We start from the raw sequence: 20,188 nt of genomic DNA, 5'->3' as shown, positions 1-20,188 counted from the left end.
CTCATCAGCAGCTCATCAGCAGCGATGATCCTTCAGTTGTGGGGTACGTTGATTCAGAATATGCAGGTGATTTGGAAGACTGGGTATGTGTACTCTTGATGGAGGACCTATATGTTGAAAATCAAACAATTCAGTCAATAGTTTCATTATCTACAACTGAAGCTGAGTACATGGCAGTAGCTGAAGCTGCGAAAGAAGCCTTATAGCTTGCTAGGCTAGTAAAGGAACTGAGCGTTGAGCAAGGTGAAGTTCAGTTACATTGTGACAGTCAGAGTGCTATTTATCTGGCAAAGAACCAGGTGTACCATGAGAAAAAAACACATTGATGTCAGTTATCACAAGACCAGAGAATTGATTGTTTCTGGTGAGATACTGTTGCAGAAGGTTCATATTGATGAAAATGAAGCTGATATGTTGACCAAGCCAGTTACTATCAATAAGTTATTGCATTGCTTGGATTTGTTGAATGTTTGCAGTTGCTAGAGAAGCATGGTGGCCCAACCCACTTCAGTGTGTAAGAAACTCCATGATGTATTTCTCCTAAGGGGATGGATATTCGCAAAGATGAGATTTGTTATGATATGACTCATATATCATGTAAGGGACAAATGCTGAAACGAAGTGTAGCGGAGCGGAAGAATCTGTACAAATCGGGGGATTTTCCTTATGTGGGTTGGGAGTGGTACAGGGGTAATTTGGTAATTACATATTACACCACAGGGTTTTTTAGGATTATAAATAGACATGTATGTAACCCTGGGTCTCATTTTATAACCTTTTTCTGAATATTGAAGAAAACCACCGCTCTGCTCCCGAGAACATAAGCATCTTTGTCAAACCTCGTTAAATCTCTGTGTTCTTCTAGATTTGTGTCGATTCCTATTTTTCTTCGCCCTAATTTCTCAACATATTCAGTTTTAGATCTACTCAAGCGAAGTCCTTTAGACTCCAATATAGACCTCCATAATTCAAGCTTTTCCTGAATTCTTTCTCTATTCTTATCCACAAGAAGAATATCATCAGCAAAAAGCATACAACAATGTACATCATCCTGCAAATGTCAAGTAAGAGCGTCTTAAAGTTGATCCTTGCTTTAATCCAACTGAAATAGGAAAATACATGATCAATACTCCTTCTATTCGAACACAAGTAACAACTCTAGAATACATATCTTTAATGAATTGAATATAAGTTTAATCAACACCTTTCTTTTCTAGAGCTCTCCAAAGAACTTTGCTTGGACCTATATCGTAAGATTTTTCTAATTCCATTAAAATCATATGTAGATTGTCCTTACTCTCTCTGTACTTCTCAATCAAACCTCTAGTAGACTTGCCCGACATAAATCCAAACTGATTATGAGAAATCTTTATATCATTTCTTAACCTATGTTCAATTATCCTCTCCCATAATTTTAATGTATGACCCATTAACTTAATTCCTCTATAATTTGCACTCTGTGGTGCATCACCTTTATTTTTCATGTTTTCTTCATTTAGTCATAATGCACAAATTTTAACAAAGATGAGGGGGAAAAGGTGAATCCAAAATCAGAATCTAGTTCGCTCAATGAAAGTATAGTTTTCATACCTTGATAGCACTGCCCGTGTTTCTGACACCAGTTGCTCAAGCTTGTTGGCATCCATTAGGATAGAAGTGTCCTCAGAACTACTGAAGGAAAGAGCCATGGTCCGACTGTATTGTACAACATTTTCAGGGACCAGATAACTTATCCAGTAACTGGGTGATTCAATACTCATGAACAATTGTAGCATTTGCATAATCATTTCATGCAGTTTCTCCATACTGAAGGGATCTTTCAGTTGTTTACTGCACATGTTGAATATCACAAATTCAATAATAATAATAAGTAGAAAGATTTGCATGCATACCAATCAATTCCTATGTATTTAGATGTCTAACATCTAAGTTTAACTTTTAGATAAATGCCACCCTACCTAAGAATGAAAAGGTGTCTTTCACTATTTAAAAGTTAAAATGATGGTATTTTTTATGTGATATGAAAGATTTGGGCGGTATTATTGTAGGAAGTAAAGTTTGTGTGTTACATATGTAAATACAAAAGAATTGGGTGTTATGTATGTACATGCTCATGATAATAATTTATTAATATTCATTTGTTGTCACGACGTGCTTTGGTCAAATGGTAGGAAAAGAGATCTCCAAAAATTGTATAGAAACTAACATGCACAAAGTTCATAAAAATGTATAATGGAACACTTCAGCCTCAAGAGGCCAAAAAGCATCTATTACACAAACGACAAGTTTGGAAACTCATCCAAACATCTCTTAAAAATCAAAATATTAATTTAAATAAAACCTTTTAGCTAAGAAAAATTAAGTCTGCAAAAATATCTCTGAAGTGTCATATATTTAACCAAATAAAGTGTTATAGCATTGACCAAGTCGACTTATTAATAACAAAAATGTTTTGTAACAAAGTGTGAAGTTGTTAGATCAAATGTAATGAAAAAGAACTTTCTAAATTTTTACAAACTAATATGCATGAAATTTGAAAAAAAATGAAGGATGGAACAAGGTTTCAGTCTCCTGAGGACCCAAGTTACATCAATAAGCAAATCATAGCTTTGGGTATTTAGCCAAAATCTTTAAGATCTAAATATTAAGTTAAAAGTTCTGATTTGAAATTTAATCTCTAGGTTATGATAGCATTTATGAAATATAAGTTAACTAATGACACATTTGGCATGGATTATGCAAATCACTAACTCTTTTAGAACTTCAGAAGCAGCAGTCTGCATGTTCAAAATTAATGTATTGATGCCATAGGTGGAGAGGTAATCAGCGGTTGCAAGAAATTCTTGTTGATCATGCCTGCCAAAAGATTCAACTTCATCCTGAAGAAGAAAGAATAAAGAAAAGAGCTGAGAGCATTTAGGCAAGAGCAAAAAATAATCAAGAAGAGAACCCCTTTTTTTGTCGGGAAGTTACATATGTTGCACACAATTATTATGTATTTACATACCTCAAACCTAAACTTTCATATATGCATGCATAGCACTTTGTTGCTTTAAACATACACATGAAAAGGTGCATTTCATTTTCAAAAAGAGTTAACAGTGCTGTTTTTTAAGTGATATTAAAGATTTGAGTGTTATGTGTGTAAACATGAATGTTAAGGTGTGAGATAAATGTAAATGTATCCCCCACCCTCCTTTTTTGCCATTCTACACTGTTACCTAAACAAAATGTTAGAAGAAAATATATAGGGCCCTATTCAAATAATATTAGAAAGTTCTAATATCAAGCCAGTATGTGGACCAATTTTCTGTGTGTTTGATGTTTATACTAATAAAATTCTTAGAGGAAAAAACTCAATCTGCATCTTAAAAAAACAGTGGCTTCATGATGTTTTAGTCAGTTCAATTACCATTTCAGTTGAGCTCTAGCTCGCCAACCCAAAAAAAAAAAAAATCGTTACCATAACAATGAACCCCTTTAGAGCACAGCGACCAGTGCAGAGTAGAATTTTAAAACAATGCATACGTAACTTAGCGTTAAAGTCTCCAATAATTGAAAGAGGCATTTACATACATACCACACAATTCTTATATATTTACATATTTAACACCTAAACTTTCATATTTACATACGCAACACTCAAATCTTTAACATCACATCAAAAATACAATTCTTACTAACTCTATAAAGTGAAATACACCATATGCACACGTTTATAACACTTTATAACTGTAAATATCAAACTTTATGTGTTTGATATTTAAATACATAAGAATTGTGTGGCATGTATGTAAATTTCCCAAATTGAAAGTTATCAGCACTCAGCAGAGTGAAATTTTCCTTCAAATGCATGGTAATTAAAATCCTTTAGTAAAAAAAGTGTGATTAGATGATGATGAGGGGTCCAATATGTAGAGATGATTGCAATATGTGCTTATATATATGAACACATTGCACACAGAAACATCCGGATAAATACACATAACTATCCTTGCATACGTACGCATTGATTCATTCTTCTATGCTAGTGGGACATAGTGGAGGCACTGACCTTCATATATTGCCTATATAGGTGCAGAGATGAGATTATTTTAGTGTTTGGTAGCATTACATCTATATAAAGCTAAATGAATAAAGCTGTGGTGAAAAGTTAGTAAAACTAAAATTATAATGTTTTTTTGTTAAAATGTATGGTAGAATGCTGTAGAACCCTCCATTTGTTTTCCTTAATCTACTAACCCATTTATAGATCAATAATAAAAAGTAATTGAAATTGTCCACAATTAATATATTGGCTAATTACAGGATTAGGATGAAATTAATAACTACCTAGCTAGCTACAAACAAAATTAAATTTACAAGCCAGCTGTAAACAACTTACTAATTTTTATTTTTCTACTTCTTTATCCTCCAGCTAATAATGAATTACCAGTACAATTATTTAATAAACAGAATTTAACTCAAAAAACCAAAGATCGCTCTAAAATCTAAATAATTTTGCTCAAGTCAAACTTCAATTGAAACTAATAGGCCAAGCCTGACTCAAAAAAAAATTGGATCAAGAGAAACTTGAACCAAATTGAACTAGCACAAGAAAAGTTCAAAATACATAAGCATATAAGTCCGCATTTAAATTTGTATATATGCACCCATATATAGAGGCAAAATGCATGCACGTAGGACTAAAAAATTGACTAGAAGACGGAAACTTAATCAAACAATCAAATTTATATAATTGATCAAAATTGATAACCTAGCCTAGCTTGAATTGAGATTGTATCAAGATAGCTAGATCTAGAATGAACAAAGATCTTTAAGAATATCGTGAGTCCGAGTTCAATCGGTTTGCGGCTGGATCACACATAACTGGTCCTCTTCTAATTTTACTCCTTTGTCCTTTCCACTTTTTCATCTCTTTATTATCTTCTTATCTTAGTCCTCCTAATTATCTTTCTCTTTTGCTATGAGACCACAAGAGGGGGAAGTATATGAGGCCTACTCATCAGATGAGGATGGTGACCAAGACAACAGAAGAACTTGGCCAAATATCATACAAAACAGTTAATTACCAACCATCTAGAACAAATATAGTTGATTATGGCTTTCAAATTAGATTTCTCAAATGGTATCAATAGCATGGTGGATGAAATATAAGTAGGCCAAATAAAATAAAAAACACAACAATTTAGGCAAAAATATGCCTATCACACTGAAGAGTGCCACATTCTAGAACAAAGACTGAGGTTGTAGATTTTAAGAAAATATGTTTAACCGAGTATAGTTCTTACCATATTTGATTGGATTTAATAAAATCAAATTAATATTACATTTTATAATATTAAGTACCACCAAAGAAAGACATTTGAAATTTAAGCCTCGAGGCACGCCTTAAACTAAGGAACTCAAAAACAACCTTGAGGCTTAATCCTCATTGTCACTGATGATGCTTATGTCAAAAAACTACGCCTCGAGATGTGTTTGAGACAATGTCTAAGTTAGTTTATATTAACAAAATTATGATGTATTATATGATGAATTATATACATACCACATAATTCTTATGTATTTACATATCTAACCCTGAAACTTTAATATTTACTGAGAAAAGACCCAAATATTTAGAATTGCATAAGAAAATCAGTACTATTAATTTTTTTCCATGCATATGTTTTTAAATGATAATGACATTAAAGTGTAATATAAATATATATCAAAATTTAGGTGTTAGACATGTAAATATATTAAAACTGTCCGACATTATTTAAATCCCCCATTATATTATTAATATATTATAATATATTATATTATAGTTATATATAAAATATTTAATACAATGAATAAAAAAAGTCAAACAATAAATTAATTATAATTACTTGATTTTATAATTAATTTATTATTTATTTAAAATTATATTCTAATATTAATTAATAGAAAGAGCAGGAAAAAAAATAGAGTTATTAAGGAAGGTTCAGAAAATGCCAATGAGATGAAATCAAACGATAACAAATATATTATATATAATTATTCTTCTGAAGATGATAATAATGAGGATGAAGCCACTATAAATCTTGATCCTGGTAATATATTTAAATTTGAAATAAATGTTTATCTTAAATCTCATTCCAAACATTCATTGTATAATAATATTTAACATTGAGATTTATGGTTTGTGGTTTTATGAAAATAAAATAAATAAACATATTGACATTTTTTATCATATTTATGAGTTCTTTTTAATTTTATAATTTTTTTTTCTATTTTAAGGCTTACGCCTCAATCTGCCTCTAGGTTTACGCTCTGTCTCGCTGAGAAAAATAAGGCTGTTCTCAATTTTGACTTTTTAAATATTGAGTAGCAAAATGTTGCCTATCAAATATGGCAATAAAATAATCTTTCTAAAATAGTTTAAAAAGTAGTTAATTCAATATGTCACGTGGCAAATCCAAAGTGATATTTTTCAAAATATCCAATTATCTAAAGTATGGAATAACAATAAGACACAAATTAAAAAATAAAAGTTCTGCATAGCATGCAATACGAAGGCACTTCTAATCACAACAACGATGGGCCAACTTTAATTTTCTTAGCACGTTTCGAATGTCCAAGTGCGATTGGATCTCTCTTACAAAAGTTAGCTCAAGGGTTTACATGTTTTTTTTTTTGCATTTAATAATACCAATATTATAATATTAAACTAATGAAATGATGAGTTAGAAAATTACTTTTACTTATGATGAAAAAATTATGAAATCTATTGACGTGGAACGCAACTGCAATGCGAAACACCAAATACCGCATATTTGAGGGATCGCATAACACCAGTGATCATAGGTTCGGTTCGGACGAGAGTGAGGGACGTCGATTTCCAAACAACCCTTTTTTTCCTTTTGATTTCTTTCCTATTCATCTATTTTCTAATTAGGTTTTTTAGTAGGGAACAATTAGAAGTCGTAATTTTCCATTTTTCGCAGACTTTTAATTAGATTTACGTTATGTGGAGATATTTTCTCCTTGTTATCTCTATGGGAGTGTTGTATTACATTCATGTTGCAAGTGATGTGCCTATATCTTAGTTAGGAATAAGTGGTGGAAGCTCCTCGTTGCCTTAACATCTCTGATTCAAAGTTTTCTCCACTGATTTCAGCCAGGATAGCCTCCGATCGAGACCTATCGCCCAAACACCATCAACTGTCATACTTAATTCACTCGCTATTCCAAAACCACCTCATCACAAAATCCACTTCCCAAATGTCATATAGAATCCCTAGATCGGTATCATTTGGTATCAGAGCCCAACAAGCCCTAGATCTTTAGGACTTTGTATTCCTTACCCCAAACCAAAATTTCAATTAACCTAAAATAACTCCCCCATCAAAAAAAATTCCCAAATCATTCCTACTGCAATTCCTAGCATCATCCCTAAAAAAAAAATTCAAAATCCAACTTTCCTACCTCCAAAATAATTCCACTTTGACATCTACCCCAAAAACCTAAAACACCTGACCAAGCTTGATTTGCAATCCTACATACACTTAAAAACCTAATTGGGAGAAAAGGGCACCAGGCCTCCTAGGAGAAATCTGCAAAAAGATGTCTGGGAGTTTTCTATAGAGGAGATGCAGTGGGAAATCCTCCAATGGTAACAGAGTTGCCTCCCGCAATAGGAGAAAATCCAGAGAGGCCATCCGTAGGTGATTTGTCAGATCGAGAGGAGGAAGTGAAATTTTTAATCGAGAAGTTCCCAATAATAGAGAACAAATACCATGATTCGGCATAGACTATCAGAGGAGAAATCAGGATATTGGTATAAAGATGGACTTACTTAGGTTTCGACAGTTGCAAAGGATCCAAAGAATTTATTGAGTGACTTCAAACAATGGAGCAAATTTTTTAGTTCAAGAATATTCTGCAAAACAAGAGAGTTAAATTGACCGTTATCAAGCTTAGGATAAAAACTTCATTGTGGTGTGAGAATTTGAAGCATCTTCGATAAAGAAAATGGTAGAGTAAATTACTACATGGTCCAATTTGAAGAAGAGATGTAACAGAAGTATCTACTAGTTCATTACAGACAAGACATGTTCTTGAACCTTTATAAGTTGCATCAACAAAATCTCTCAGTAGAGTAACAGTTCAGTTCGAGCAGTTTATATTGAAGTGTGGGTTAAAGAAGCCCGAGAAAAAAACTATAGCTCAAGATCTGAGGGGAGTAAGATAGTCCATTGGTAATGTCATACAATTACAACCTAATTAGTCACTACAAGATGTTCGGACCTAAGCTTCAAAAGTGCAGCGACAACTGCACCGGGTGATTTCCACATCTTACAGGCAGAATTTAACCTAAGATCAAGCATCAAAAGTACACCCAGTGGAACACCTAAGCCGACTTAACCAGAGGAAATTGTACAGAGCACAGATAAGGTAGAGATTTCAAATACTCCTAAATTCATCCCCGCCAGTAAATGCTTCAAGTGTCACGTTTTTGGTCACGTGGCATCGGATTGCCCAAATAAAACAACGATCTATTTCATTGAATGGGAAGCAATTGAAGAAATGGACAGAGACAAATAAGATGTAGCCTTTCGAGAAGAGTCAACAGTTAGTCGACGAGAAAGAGACGCCAGTGATTCAAGTTGAGTCCATGAGAGATAATCCAACGGGATTAACATTACTTGTTATAGAAGATAGTGAGTTTAAAAAAATCGGCATTCATGCATGGTTTCGGGATGCAGTGCCACAAACTATCCTTTTGCATGTGATAAGAGAAGCGTCAATAGGATTGATGTTGGTTATTCAAGTGGGTAAGTTTTGCGGCTGACATAAAACATATGGAAACTCCATATAAGAAAATTTCAAATTTTAGGACAAAATCTACCACCTAAGTTGCCACTGCTAAGGGAAGTCCAATATGTCAGAGATGAAATTTTGAGCTACTTCTGGAAGGCTATATGGAGTAACATGGGTATTAAATTTCAGTTTAGATCAACCGCTCCCCCACAATAAAATGGCCAGACAAGAATGTTGAACTGTAACTTTGAAACCTTTCTTAATTTCTTTGTGAAAAAAATGTCCTATAGTGGGATCCAGATAATTCCAGAGAAAAAGAAGAGGCTTCTCTTGAGTGATTGCCATTGAGAGTTGCCTAGCTTGCCATAGATTTTATTTTAAAGTTGATTCCTCTGGACAACCTTATTTATTGGAAGCGCCCAGTCGAGTATGAGTGGAAGAAGCGGGTTACATATTTAATGGCTCGATACTTGGTTCTTTAAAATACATGTCTATATGTTGTTCCAGCTTTAATTGTGCCAAAAAAGGATAGATAGTTATTGTCGGCCGTTTTAATTTTGATTTATATGAAAAATATAGGAAAATATGAAAATAGTTTTGATATGAATATGATTTTTTGAAAGTAACATTTTGATTTAAAAATAGGTGAGACCAAACGAGTCTCACATTTTGAATAGTTTGGGTGATTAAGCACGATACCACACATAACACACTTATCCCGAAGAATAAACATATCACCTGTAGTAGGTTCAATCACCTAAACTAAAGAATTTGTGACATCTCTTTGATCTGCGAAATATTTTATATGAGGCAAACAGGTTCCCCTACCTAATATAAGGATTATAATATAAGGATTAGATAAGACCTGAATTCCAAGTTCCTTATAGAGACAAACCCCTATATTTAATTACATCTTAAATGACTGGGGTCACTTAAGAAAACTCTCGATTAAGATCAGTGGTTTTACCTTCAAGATTTCAAAGTTTAGGTTTCCACAATTGATCATAGGAAAATCAAAGGGGAATGGTTCCAAATAAGAACAGTTATTTTAAGGAATCAAAAGGAATGAAAAGTAGGGGATATCACGAATCCGACGAAATCCCGAGTGACCTCCCAACTATCCTATTGTTTGGCTTTATATCTTTGAAATAATATTGTTTAATGTTTAATCCTACTTTAATCCTAAATTTATTTAGAATTTAGGACTTACGTTTGCACGATATCTGATCGTGCAAATAGCCTAAAAAGATAGAAGGATTTACACCGTACCGTACGGTAACCTCGGAATCCTAAACTGTTAGGACTTATAATTGCACAATAGGGTTGTGCAAAAGCCTAAAGGTTATATGTGAGGGTTTACGCTTTGTTAGGCAAATCACCACGAAATCGTATGGGTTGTTATTTAAACTAAGAAAAATGCTTAGTGATATGAATGTGCTTTGATGTCGCAAATCCATTTTTGAAGTTGTTCCTCGTCGTGCTGCCCGCGGTGTTCGCTCAAAGCTCTTCGTCGTAGCAACTCCAGGTTTAATGTTAATTCCTATATAACTATTAGGTTTTCCTAAACTAAGGTATAGTGTGTATCAAAGTAACAAAGCATGCTGTATAAAAGAAAAGAACAGTAGAATGTACAGTAAAACATGCTGAAAGAATAGTATAACGTGCTAGGAAAAATAGTATAACGTGCTAGGAGAGTAATACAACATGCTAGGAAATAAAAATGCTGCAATGTAAATCACACCTGTAAATTTGAGAATTCTGCTGCTCCTTTAAGTTAGCTAGTATTCACTGTATAAACAAAAAAAACATCGCCTGGAAAATTCGAGAAAATCGAAAAATAAATCCACGACGAAAGACTCGGAAAAATGGACAAGTAATAATTTAAATAAAACTATCAAAACTTAGGGAAAATCCCGGAGAAAAGACCACGAGTGCTTTATCCAAAAATTCCAATAAAACATAGAAAAAAGTTCGAAAAGAGGGGACCGCAAGCACTCGGGTCGGGGCTAGGCTCAAATATATATATTTGTACTCGATAGCCGTCAAAGGCTACTCGATCACCCGGATGTATAAAGCCCGCCACTCCACTAGTTGGAGGATATCTTACTGAACCTAACTTAGGAGGGTACTCCTTAGCCCAACATTGGTAATCAATAAGTGGACAACCCAATTGTAATATATTTTTAAAATTTAAGCTTTAGCATGCACATATATTTCAAGCATACAAAAGAAAAGTTATATTTAATTTTGTAATAAAAATATTTTTTATGAATATTGTATCTGTTCTTATAAATATGTTTTATCAATTTTCACGAGTCGATCGCGCTGTTGGGCAAAAGACTATAAACAACCTAAGAAGGTTCGGGTCAACTCCTGCTAGTTTTGTGTCGATGAATGATACTGTCATCCTACAGCACATCGGGTTCCTGAATCGGATCCTGATGTCGTAGGATGTCATATCATTCTGTTTTATCTCTGGTGTGCCTTTATCATCATCGCCCTACGCCCCAAAACAAAACCGAACTACTTGCGACCTTGTTTGATGTTTCACATATAGCAAAAGGCTATACATGAGCACTTGTGTATCGGACATAAGCATAGAAAACCGAATTAATAAGCAAAGAAAAAAAGAACAAAAATAGGGATGAGAGAGAAGAGGAATTGATTCACCCAAAAGATTGAAAGACAAAAAGGGTGAAACAATCCTCAAAAGAGAGCCCAAGATCCTTGAATCAATCCTAGACGGATATCATTTTCTCACATTTCATAAATGGATCAACCCAAGAAGGGTATCCTTTCCAAATGGCAATTTCATGAATTTCCAAACCCTCATGAATCCAATTTAAATCGACCTTATGTTTCCTCCAAATGAAATTGTACAAGCCCAAGAATGAACATTAACCAATAGAAGAAATAACTCTCTAACCTTCCAGAAAATCACACCAATGTCAAAATAATTTAGTTTCATCCTTCATCAAAAGCTTACAATGAGATCTACATCCAACGTTACATAAAAGAAACCAAATATATGCTCTCAAGTAAGGCCCATAAAAGGGACAAAAAATGATCGCAAAAACCACCACCAAACAGCCTAGAGCAGCTCACGGGTAAGGCCAAGAGGGGGGCAGCAAAAAGAAAAAAAACGAGCCTGAACCATGTCACAACACCAAAGAAATGCTGCAGCAAGGCTCACGGGTAAAGGGCAGCAAGGGAGCAATGGGAAAGCCACCACAGCATAGGCCTACGAGTAGGGGCTAAGAAGAAGACCCCTAAAGGCAGCATAGATCCACGGGTAAGGGCCAGGAAGAAAACCCCAAAGGTAGCAGCTCCAAGTAATGTTCAAGACCAAAGCAGAAAAAAGAAACCACCATAAATACTACCATTGCATTGTATTTGATAAAATATGTTTTATCAATTTTAAAAGGTATAGTCGTCCACAAGTCGATCACGTCATCGAGCCTACGACTACCAACAACCTAAAAAGGTACGGGTCCCCCTCTAATCTTATGTCGGTGAATGATACTTTCATCCTACAGTTCATCAGGTCCCAGAATCAAGTCCTGGTTTTGTACGATGAGATATCATTCTGCTCTACCACCGGCGTGCCTTTGTCATCATCGCCCTACGCCCCAAAACAAAATCGAACTTTTTGCGACCTTGTTTGATGGTTTCACATATAGCAAAAGACTATACATGAACACTTATGTATCGGACATAAGCATAGAAAACCGAACCAATAAGCAAAGAAAAAAAGAACAAAAATGAGAATGAGAGAGAAGAGAAGAGGAGGAATTGATTCATCCAAAAGATTGAAAGACAAAAAGGGTGAAACAATCCTCAAAAGAGAGCCCAAGATCCTTGAATCAATCATAGACGACGGATATCAATTTCTCACATTTCATAAATGGATCAACCCAAGAAGCGTATCCTTTCCAAATGACAATTTCATGAATTTCCAAACCCTTCATGAATCCAATTTAAATTGACCTTATGTTTCATCCAAATGAAATTGTACAAGCCTAAGAATGAACATTAACCAATAGAAGAAATAACTCTCTAATCTTCCAAAATAATTTACTTCCATCCTTCATCAAAAGTGTACAATGAGATCTACATCCAACATTACAAAAAAGAAATCAAATATATGCTCTCGAGTAAGGCCCATAAAAGGGACAAAAATGATCGCAAAAGCCACCACCAAACAGCTTAGAGCAACTCACGGGTAAGGCGAGGAGGGAGGCAGCAAAAAGAAAAAAAACAAACAAGCATGAACCATGTCACAACACCAAAGAAATGCTGCAGGAAGGCTCACGGGTAAAGGGGAGCAAAGGGAAAGCCACCACAGCATAGGCCAATAAGAAAACCCCTAAAGGCAGCATAGATCCACGGGTAAGAGTCAGAAAGAACACCCCAAAGGTAGCAGCGCCAAGTAACTTTCAAGGCTAAAGCAGGAAAAAGAAACCACCATAAATACTACCATTGTATTGTATTTGACATACATAAGAGAGTGAATGGACAAACTATCTTAAACCACTAGGACCGAACCCACCTTCCTAACAATGCTCAAACTAAATATTCCCGCATAGAGATAGATATTGAAATTCATGACTTTTAGGATGACAAACTTGATTACTAATAACATATCTTAAGGGGAGCATTAAAGAGGAGGCCCCAAACAAGTCATGCTCAACAAAAGTGTTAAACTAAATCCAAGGAACAGTCCTAAGCGGTAAGAGATTTCAGCAATCATATATTACCAAAGAAGCTCAAACCGAGCTCACCAAAGGGGTAAACCAAGCTCAAAGAAAGTTCCAAAGATATAAAGGATTCCAGCCAACACAAAACACCAGAAAGGAGCCCAAAACGGCACAGCATAAGGTAAATCGAGCTTAGAAAATAGTTCAAACATATAAAGGATTTCAACCAACATAAAACACCAGAAAGGAGCCCAAACTGAGCCCAGCATAGCGCAAACCGAGTCCCAATCTAGGGAAAAACCAAGCCCAACATAGGAACAAAACGAGTTCAACTAGATGGGAGAACAAACAAAGAAAATATTTCCAGCATTTATGCATTTCAGAAGAACCAAAACCGAGCCCAAAGAAGGGGCAAACAGAGCCCAGCACAAGGGCAAACCAAACTCAGCAGAAAGGGCAAAACCGAGCCGAGGACCGGGAGGGCAAAACCAACCCAGCACAGGGCAAAACCAACCCAGCACAGGGCAAAACCCACCCAACACAGGGGAGAACTAAACCCAGTAGAGAGGCAAAACCGAGCCCAGCACAAGGGCAAAACTGAATCTCAGCAGATGGGTCACAACAATTTCCAGCATTTATTCATTCCAAAAGTTAAAAAAAAACGATCCCAAAAAGAATAGATAGAAAATATTTTTCAGCAAAAATCCAATCTCAAAGAGCCAAACCGAGATCACCAGATGGGCCAAAATAGGGAGCAGTTTCCAGCAAAAATCCAATCCCAAAAGAGCCAAACCTGAGCCCAACAAATGGGCCAAAACAGAGCTATCAAAATCAACTCTATTGAAATCTCATATTTCAAAATATTGCATTCAGAATATGTTCCAAGTAGTAGCAAGTAATAAGAAACATATAAGTGTGCATACATCCCTAAGGCCAACAAATTTTTCAACTCATAAAAAATATTTTTCAGCATGTATTCTAACAAGGGGCATCAAAAGAAGCAAGAAATGAGCCCCAAACATGATTTTCCAATTTATAAAAATAATTTCCAACATGTATTCTAACAAGGGGCAGCAAAAAGAGCAAGAAATGAGCCCCAAACATGATCTTCCAACTTATAAAAAAATAATTTCCAGCATGTATTCTAACAAGGGGCAGCAAGAAGAGCAAGAAATGAGCCCCAAACATGATCTTCCAACTTATAAAAAAATTAATTTCCAGCATGTATCAATACCTAGACTTCAAAATAAACTAAGCCATTCCTCCGTTAACCTTTGCAAGAGACTAGAAATGCCTCAACATGCCATCCTAGATAAAATAGAATAAGGAGAAGGAGAAGAATACCTCTTTAGTGTAGCAAAACACTAAAATAAATTGAAGAAAACTCCCCCACAGAAATCCTTCCTGAGAGCCCTACGCAAATAGCCCCCCACGGTTTCTAGCTCCCGGCTCGACAGACTCTAACCACAAGAGTATCGACCAATAGAGAGGAAGAAGAACTCCACTCGAACAATAAAGCAGAAGGAGGAAGCCTTCCCAACAGTGAAGAAGAAAGAAAGAAAGTGCTAAATTTCTCCAAAAGCCTTCCTCTCTCAAAGTCCTCTCTTTTCTCTTCTCTTTCAGACCCTCTTTTTTTCAAAAGAAAACAAAATTCTAGAAATATTTCAAGCACACACACAAGATGAACCAACCAGAAAAAAAATAGCAGCACCTCCCCTTCTCAGGAAATTTCAGCCAACCCTAGATCTTCCCCCGAATGGGGTTTTATAGACAAAAGAAGAGAAGAACAACCACCTGTTTGTCGCCCTAGCCAACGAATGGGGAAAAGGGAAAGAAACGGCGGAATAAAGGAGAGGAGCGGTTGTTGCCTTGAGTAGAAGGACCGTCGACCAACACGCCTCTTCTAATTGGGAGATGAGCCGCGAGCAAGAACGGCAAAGGAAAGCCGCGTGGATCCACCATGGAACTAGGGCACACGGACGAGAGCGGGACGAGCCGCGGGATCGAGCCCTGAGATGGTTCGAACGAGAGCTTAAGCATGAGGGTGAAAACTTAATGAGATTATAATTTAGGGGTAAAATCTATAAAAAGTATTTAATATTTTGAAAAATAAAAATTGAATTTGTGTTTTCTCCGTGCGTCGTAACATATCGAATATGGATGTCCTTCTAGGTATTTTTGGCGTTCCGGACACGCTGGCGCGGTCCGTTTAGCCTTCGGAGGTCATTTTGACGAATTCATCGATTTGCATGTAAATTTTCTCGTGTCAGAAATATGGCAATATGGGTGTTCTTTCCTACTAAAATTATTTGTGTCCCAGAAGCGTTGGCGTAGTCCATATTGTCATCGGAGGTCGTCTGGAGAAGTTCGCATTTTCACCCATCTTTAAGCTCAATTTAAGTCTGATCTTGTGCAACTTAACGAATTTTGTGCATTTGGTGTGTGTGTGACGATAAAGTCGTGAGGAAGTTTTCCTAGAGCTTGAGGTCCTATTGGGAACTTCTCCCTGAGTCTCTACACAATAGCTCTTAACCGCTCGTCCATAAGACGATGGTTTTGAGACCATAAATGCTAGACATCACAGGAAAATAGGAAGTATATGAAATTTCTAAAAAGGGTGAGTCTCAATTCTAGTTTTCTAAGATGGTCAATAGAAACTCTTAGAGCTAGATCTTAGGATCTTAAGAAAAAGAGTAATGACCTCAAAATGAGGTCAACAGTTATTCTATCATGACAGACTTTGGAAGGATGTAAGCATTTTAGAGTTGCCCGAAATGAATGTGACATGAATTTTACAATGTGACCGCCTCAAAAACAGCAAGACAATGCATTTGCTATGATGATAGTAGATCGAGTCCTGAAGCTTCCTGGAAGAAAGAAGAAGTTCCTCCCTAGGGAGAATGCTGTGAGATGCGACCGCAATGTGGAACGTCGAATCTCGCTGACTATCGCAAGTTTGGATGGTCGTGGGGATGTCGACTTCCAAATTAGTATTTTTCTGTCTTTCCTTTTTTTTTCTTTCCTATTCCTTTATTTTCTAATTAGGTTTCTAGTAGTCAACTATTGATATGTCGTTATTTTTCTATTTTCGTAGGCTTTTGATTTGGTTTATGTTATTTCGAGATGTTTTCTCTTGGTTATCTATTGAAGTATTGTATCATATTCCTATTGCAGGTGGTGTGCTAGTACCTTGCCTAAGAACAGGTGGTGAAAGCTCGTCGCCATCCTAACATCGTTGATTTGGAATTTTCTCTACTGATTCTAGTCAGGATAACCATCGATTGACGCCTATCTCAGCCCAAATGTCGTCAAACCATCATACTTCATTCCCCGCTATTCCACAACCACCTCCTGCAAAATCCGTTTCACAAATACTGTCTAGGAGCCATAGAACAGGATCGTTTTTAGTAAAGGTGATGGAATTGACTAACCAAAACAAACAAAAGGAACTTACCGCAAAACAAGCATCCCTACAACATGTTTCAATGTAATTAGTTTTGGAACCAAAATTTAAACACTTTCAAACACTTATAATAATAAAATAAACTAACCTTTAGAACATCGAGCATTAAGCTCGATGAGTTTTGTCCACCAATCATTTCACTATTATTATTCTTTTTCTTCATAAGATTGAAGAAATAATATCAATTTGGCAAACCATGCATGTAAAACAAATTAAATCTACCAAAGTGCAAGCATATAAAAAGTAAAAAGTAGAACTTTGAGCTTTCACATAATTAAGAAGGTTAGCAAAGCAAAGAATAGTATCAATTTGGCATTCCATCGGCATCAATTGTGCTGTCCCCCAAACACACGAATTTGCAACATACTAAGGTATCCCTAACTACCATTGCATCCCCAAACTATGCGTTCATAAGAAAAGAAATTCTAAAGTATGCCATGAAATGGTGAGAACATTTTTAAATTAATCTTCATAATATTTTCACTGATTCCTTGAACTTAACAAATAAAAGAAAGCCATAAACCTAAAAAAGGAGTTTAGTTCAAGATAAGAAGAAGAAAATTAGTTGGACCCATCCAATAAAAATTGAGAACACTTAACTAGTGCCTTCAAGCTTTCTGAACCACGAGCAATATCAACATAAAGATGTCTGCCCAATATGTTTACCAAAACCTTTACATATAAACAAAGCATTGTCATTGACCACAATGAAGCTGTCAATCTTGTAAAACCTGTATGAGCAGAAATAAGCATTAGAATTCTTCAAAAGATCCCAAAACAAAGCAGCCATGCAGTGATATTTATAATCCAACTTTTGAATAAATTTCAGCGTTTTCCAAAAAGGAACAGCATGACAATGTAAAATTAAATCAAATTAAATGAGAAAGGAGATAGAATATAAGCAAAACTGATGGCATACTTAAGATTTTAAGTCTTTCCCATAAGTTAGCCTTATCCTTCGGTGTAAGAGTACTAAACTCGCCCTTGGCTTGCCTGAGTTTCTCCGTCAAAGAAGAAATGTCCAAATCCGCAGCTATTCGAGATCTAAGGTAATGCAATGCATACGGCAGCGTTGTGCTATCCGAAATTCTCTGAATTTTCTCAAAATGGTTCTGCAACCTTCCCAGCAAATCCAAATTCGAGAAAGAGGAAACAAGAATATATTTTTATAATTAACAAATCCAAAGAAACTTAAGAAAAAAAACTAAATTAAAATAAATAGTATAAGGCTTTAAACAGAAAATTGAAAGAAGAGGAAGAAAGCATTACTGCGACTTAATGAGCTCGTCAACTTCCCGAGCTCCCTCCAACCGCCGCTCAAGCACAGTAACTCTTCTTCTGTGAGCATCATAAAACTTATATATCACATAACCACCTCCCAGTGCTCCAAGAGTAATAAATATCCTTCTCCTATGCCTATTCCAGAGACCTCTGCTTCAAAAGTTTACAGTTCCATAAAAAGATCAACGACCAATATCGAAATAAGATGAACGGATTGAAGCAGTTCCGTGTGAAAGGAAGGCGATCTCACCTCAAAGAGAGCATGGTTTTCTCTCTCAGAGATTAATGGAATCCATAATTAAACCTTCGCCAATTGCAGGAAACCTAAGCCGATTTAGAAATGGGGTTTCGAAAAAAGAGAAAAGCAGGCAGATACATTAGGGCAACATCATAAAATCCAAAGAACTTAAGAAAAGGGGCTTCATGAAGTTTATATTTATGCGGTAATTAGTTAAAACATTTACTAAATTGATAAAAATAATTATTATAAGCATTATATTCGTATTCTATGAAGATCTTTTTTTTATTTGTTTATTCTGTGTTGCACTAATTGACAAAGACTTTTTATTAGTTTAGTTGGATGTTTTTTTTTTTTCTCCATTAAGTCTTTTGACTTTGAGTTTTAAATTTAAAATTTAAATCATCATTATGATTCCTAATTGTTAATTTGAAGGAAATTTAAATACTCATCACATGAATCTTTTGAATTTGTATATCCAACACTTAAAAGTTCTATATACATATATATATATATATATATATTTCAAAAAATTAGTAATAATAATATTTTTAATTAATATTAAAATATTTGAGTGTTAGAAATTGTAAATATGAAAATTTATGCATTGTAAACTCTCCTTAGAAAATATATATCGGAACTATATTAAGATTGTGTTTCATGCAGTGGTGTGACAGTTTTTTCTCTTTGGCAAAATTATGTTTTATCTGCGTTCTAAATAAGTTGCTGCTAAAGTAGTGTTTTCCATTAGACCTGACTACTTGCGGTAACTGCTAGAAAATTGTGATCTCACTGCTTTAAATTTTTTTTTTGCAAGCCACCATAGCATTTTGAACAGCACCTTCACAACTTCTTCTACAAACAACCACAACTAATTCTCAAACAGCTACAACTGTCCTAAGCAAACCTTAAATTGCATATTGTTAGTAAAGTGTCATGAATTTTATTGTGATATAAATTTTATGAGTGACTCAAATTATAAAATCACAAATTAAATTTAATTATTAAAATATTTGCTGATATAAATTGGTAAATTGTTTGTTTTTATTGGAAGATTAATTCCAAGTACTATATTTCTTCTAATTTCCTTAAATTTAAAATTAAGTGCTCGTTTGGAGTAGCTTTTCAGTTGCAGTACATTTTAAAAATGCATTTGAGGGCATTTGGTTGTTGTGGCACGTTGGCAGTTTGAAAAATTTAGTAATGAAACGCGACTGCAGGTATCACCTCGTGACACACATTTGTTTGTTATTTTTATCAATGTTGCCCTGACGAACTCCACGAGTGCCACACTCTCTCTTGCGGCTCTTGCCCTAACTCTTCTCTCTCGCTTCTCTGGACTCGCTACGGTGAGTTGACCTAATCCTTCTCTCTCCCTCTCTCTAGCTGCGGTGAGATGCCTCCTCTCTATGTTCTTTGGGTTATTCTAAATCATTAACGCCCTCTGTGCGATGGTTTTTGTTTATGCAACGGTTTTTGGAGTTTTGGTTTGGCACTCTCTATCTTGCGTTATTTCATATATTTACTATGTTGTGGTTTTTATGTTTGATTTTTGAATTGCGTATGAGTTGGTGGATTGAGATTGAGGTTAAAATTTTTGGATTTTAGTTATGTTCTGTTTGGAATTTCATGTATTTGATTGTGAGTATGGGTTGAGGTTGGAAATGTGCATGTGTTGGAAATAATTTTTGGATTTTTGGATTATTGAATTCTTCATAT

The 20,188-nt window shown here is 35.2% G+C and overlaps 1 protein-coding gene across 3 annotated transcripts in view; it reads right to left on the bottom strand.

Moving 5' to 3' along the window:
- Window positions 1-18,622, bottom strand: part of LOC110024710 (peroxisome biogenesis protein 3-1-like) — a 35,223-nt gene extending 16,601 nt beyond the window's left edge. Inside the window, exons 1-6 of one of the 3 annotated variants that reach the window (XM_020724828.1) lie at window positions 18,482-18,622; window positions 18,220-18,384; window positions 17,870-18,069; window positions 17,551-17,681; window positions 2,752-2,879; window positions 1,591-1,830 (exon numbers count right to left, since the gene is read on the bottom strand). In XM_020724828.1, the coding sequence (XP_020580487.1) occupies window positions 1,591-1,830; window positions 2,752-2,879; window positions 17,551-17,681; window positions 17,870-18,069; window positions 18,220-18,384; window positions 18,482-18,495 (878 nt within the window). In that variant the 5' untranslated portion in view covers window positions 18,496-18,622. The remainder of the gene's footprint in view (window positions 1-1,590; window positions 1,831-2,751; window positions 2,880-17,550; window positions 17,682-17,869; window positions 18,070-18,219; window positions 18,385-18,481) is intronic. The other 2 variants (XM_020724829.1, XM_020724830.1) reach the window with 2 other exon arrangements.
- Between the last annotated feature and the right edge of the window lie 1,566 nt (window positions 18,623-20,188).

Source organism: Phalaenopsis equestris, unplaced genomic scaffold (assembly GCF_001263595.1).
Source record: "Phalaenopsis equestris unplaced genomic scaffold, ASM126359v1 Scaffold000270, whole genome shotgun sequence".
NCBI lineage: Eukaryota > Viridiplantae > Streptophyta > Magnoliopsida > Asparagales > Orchidaceae > Phalaenopsis > Phalaenopsis equestris.
The sequence above is the reverse complement of the archived record's forward strand: the minus strand, read 5'-3'. Positions and strand labels throughout refer to the sequence as shown.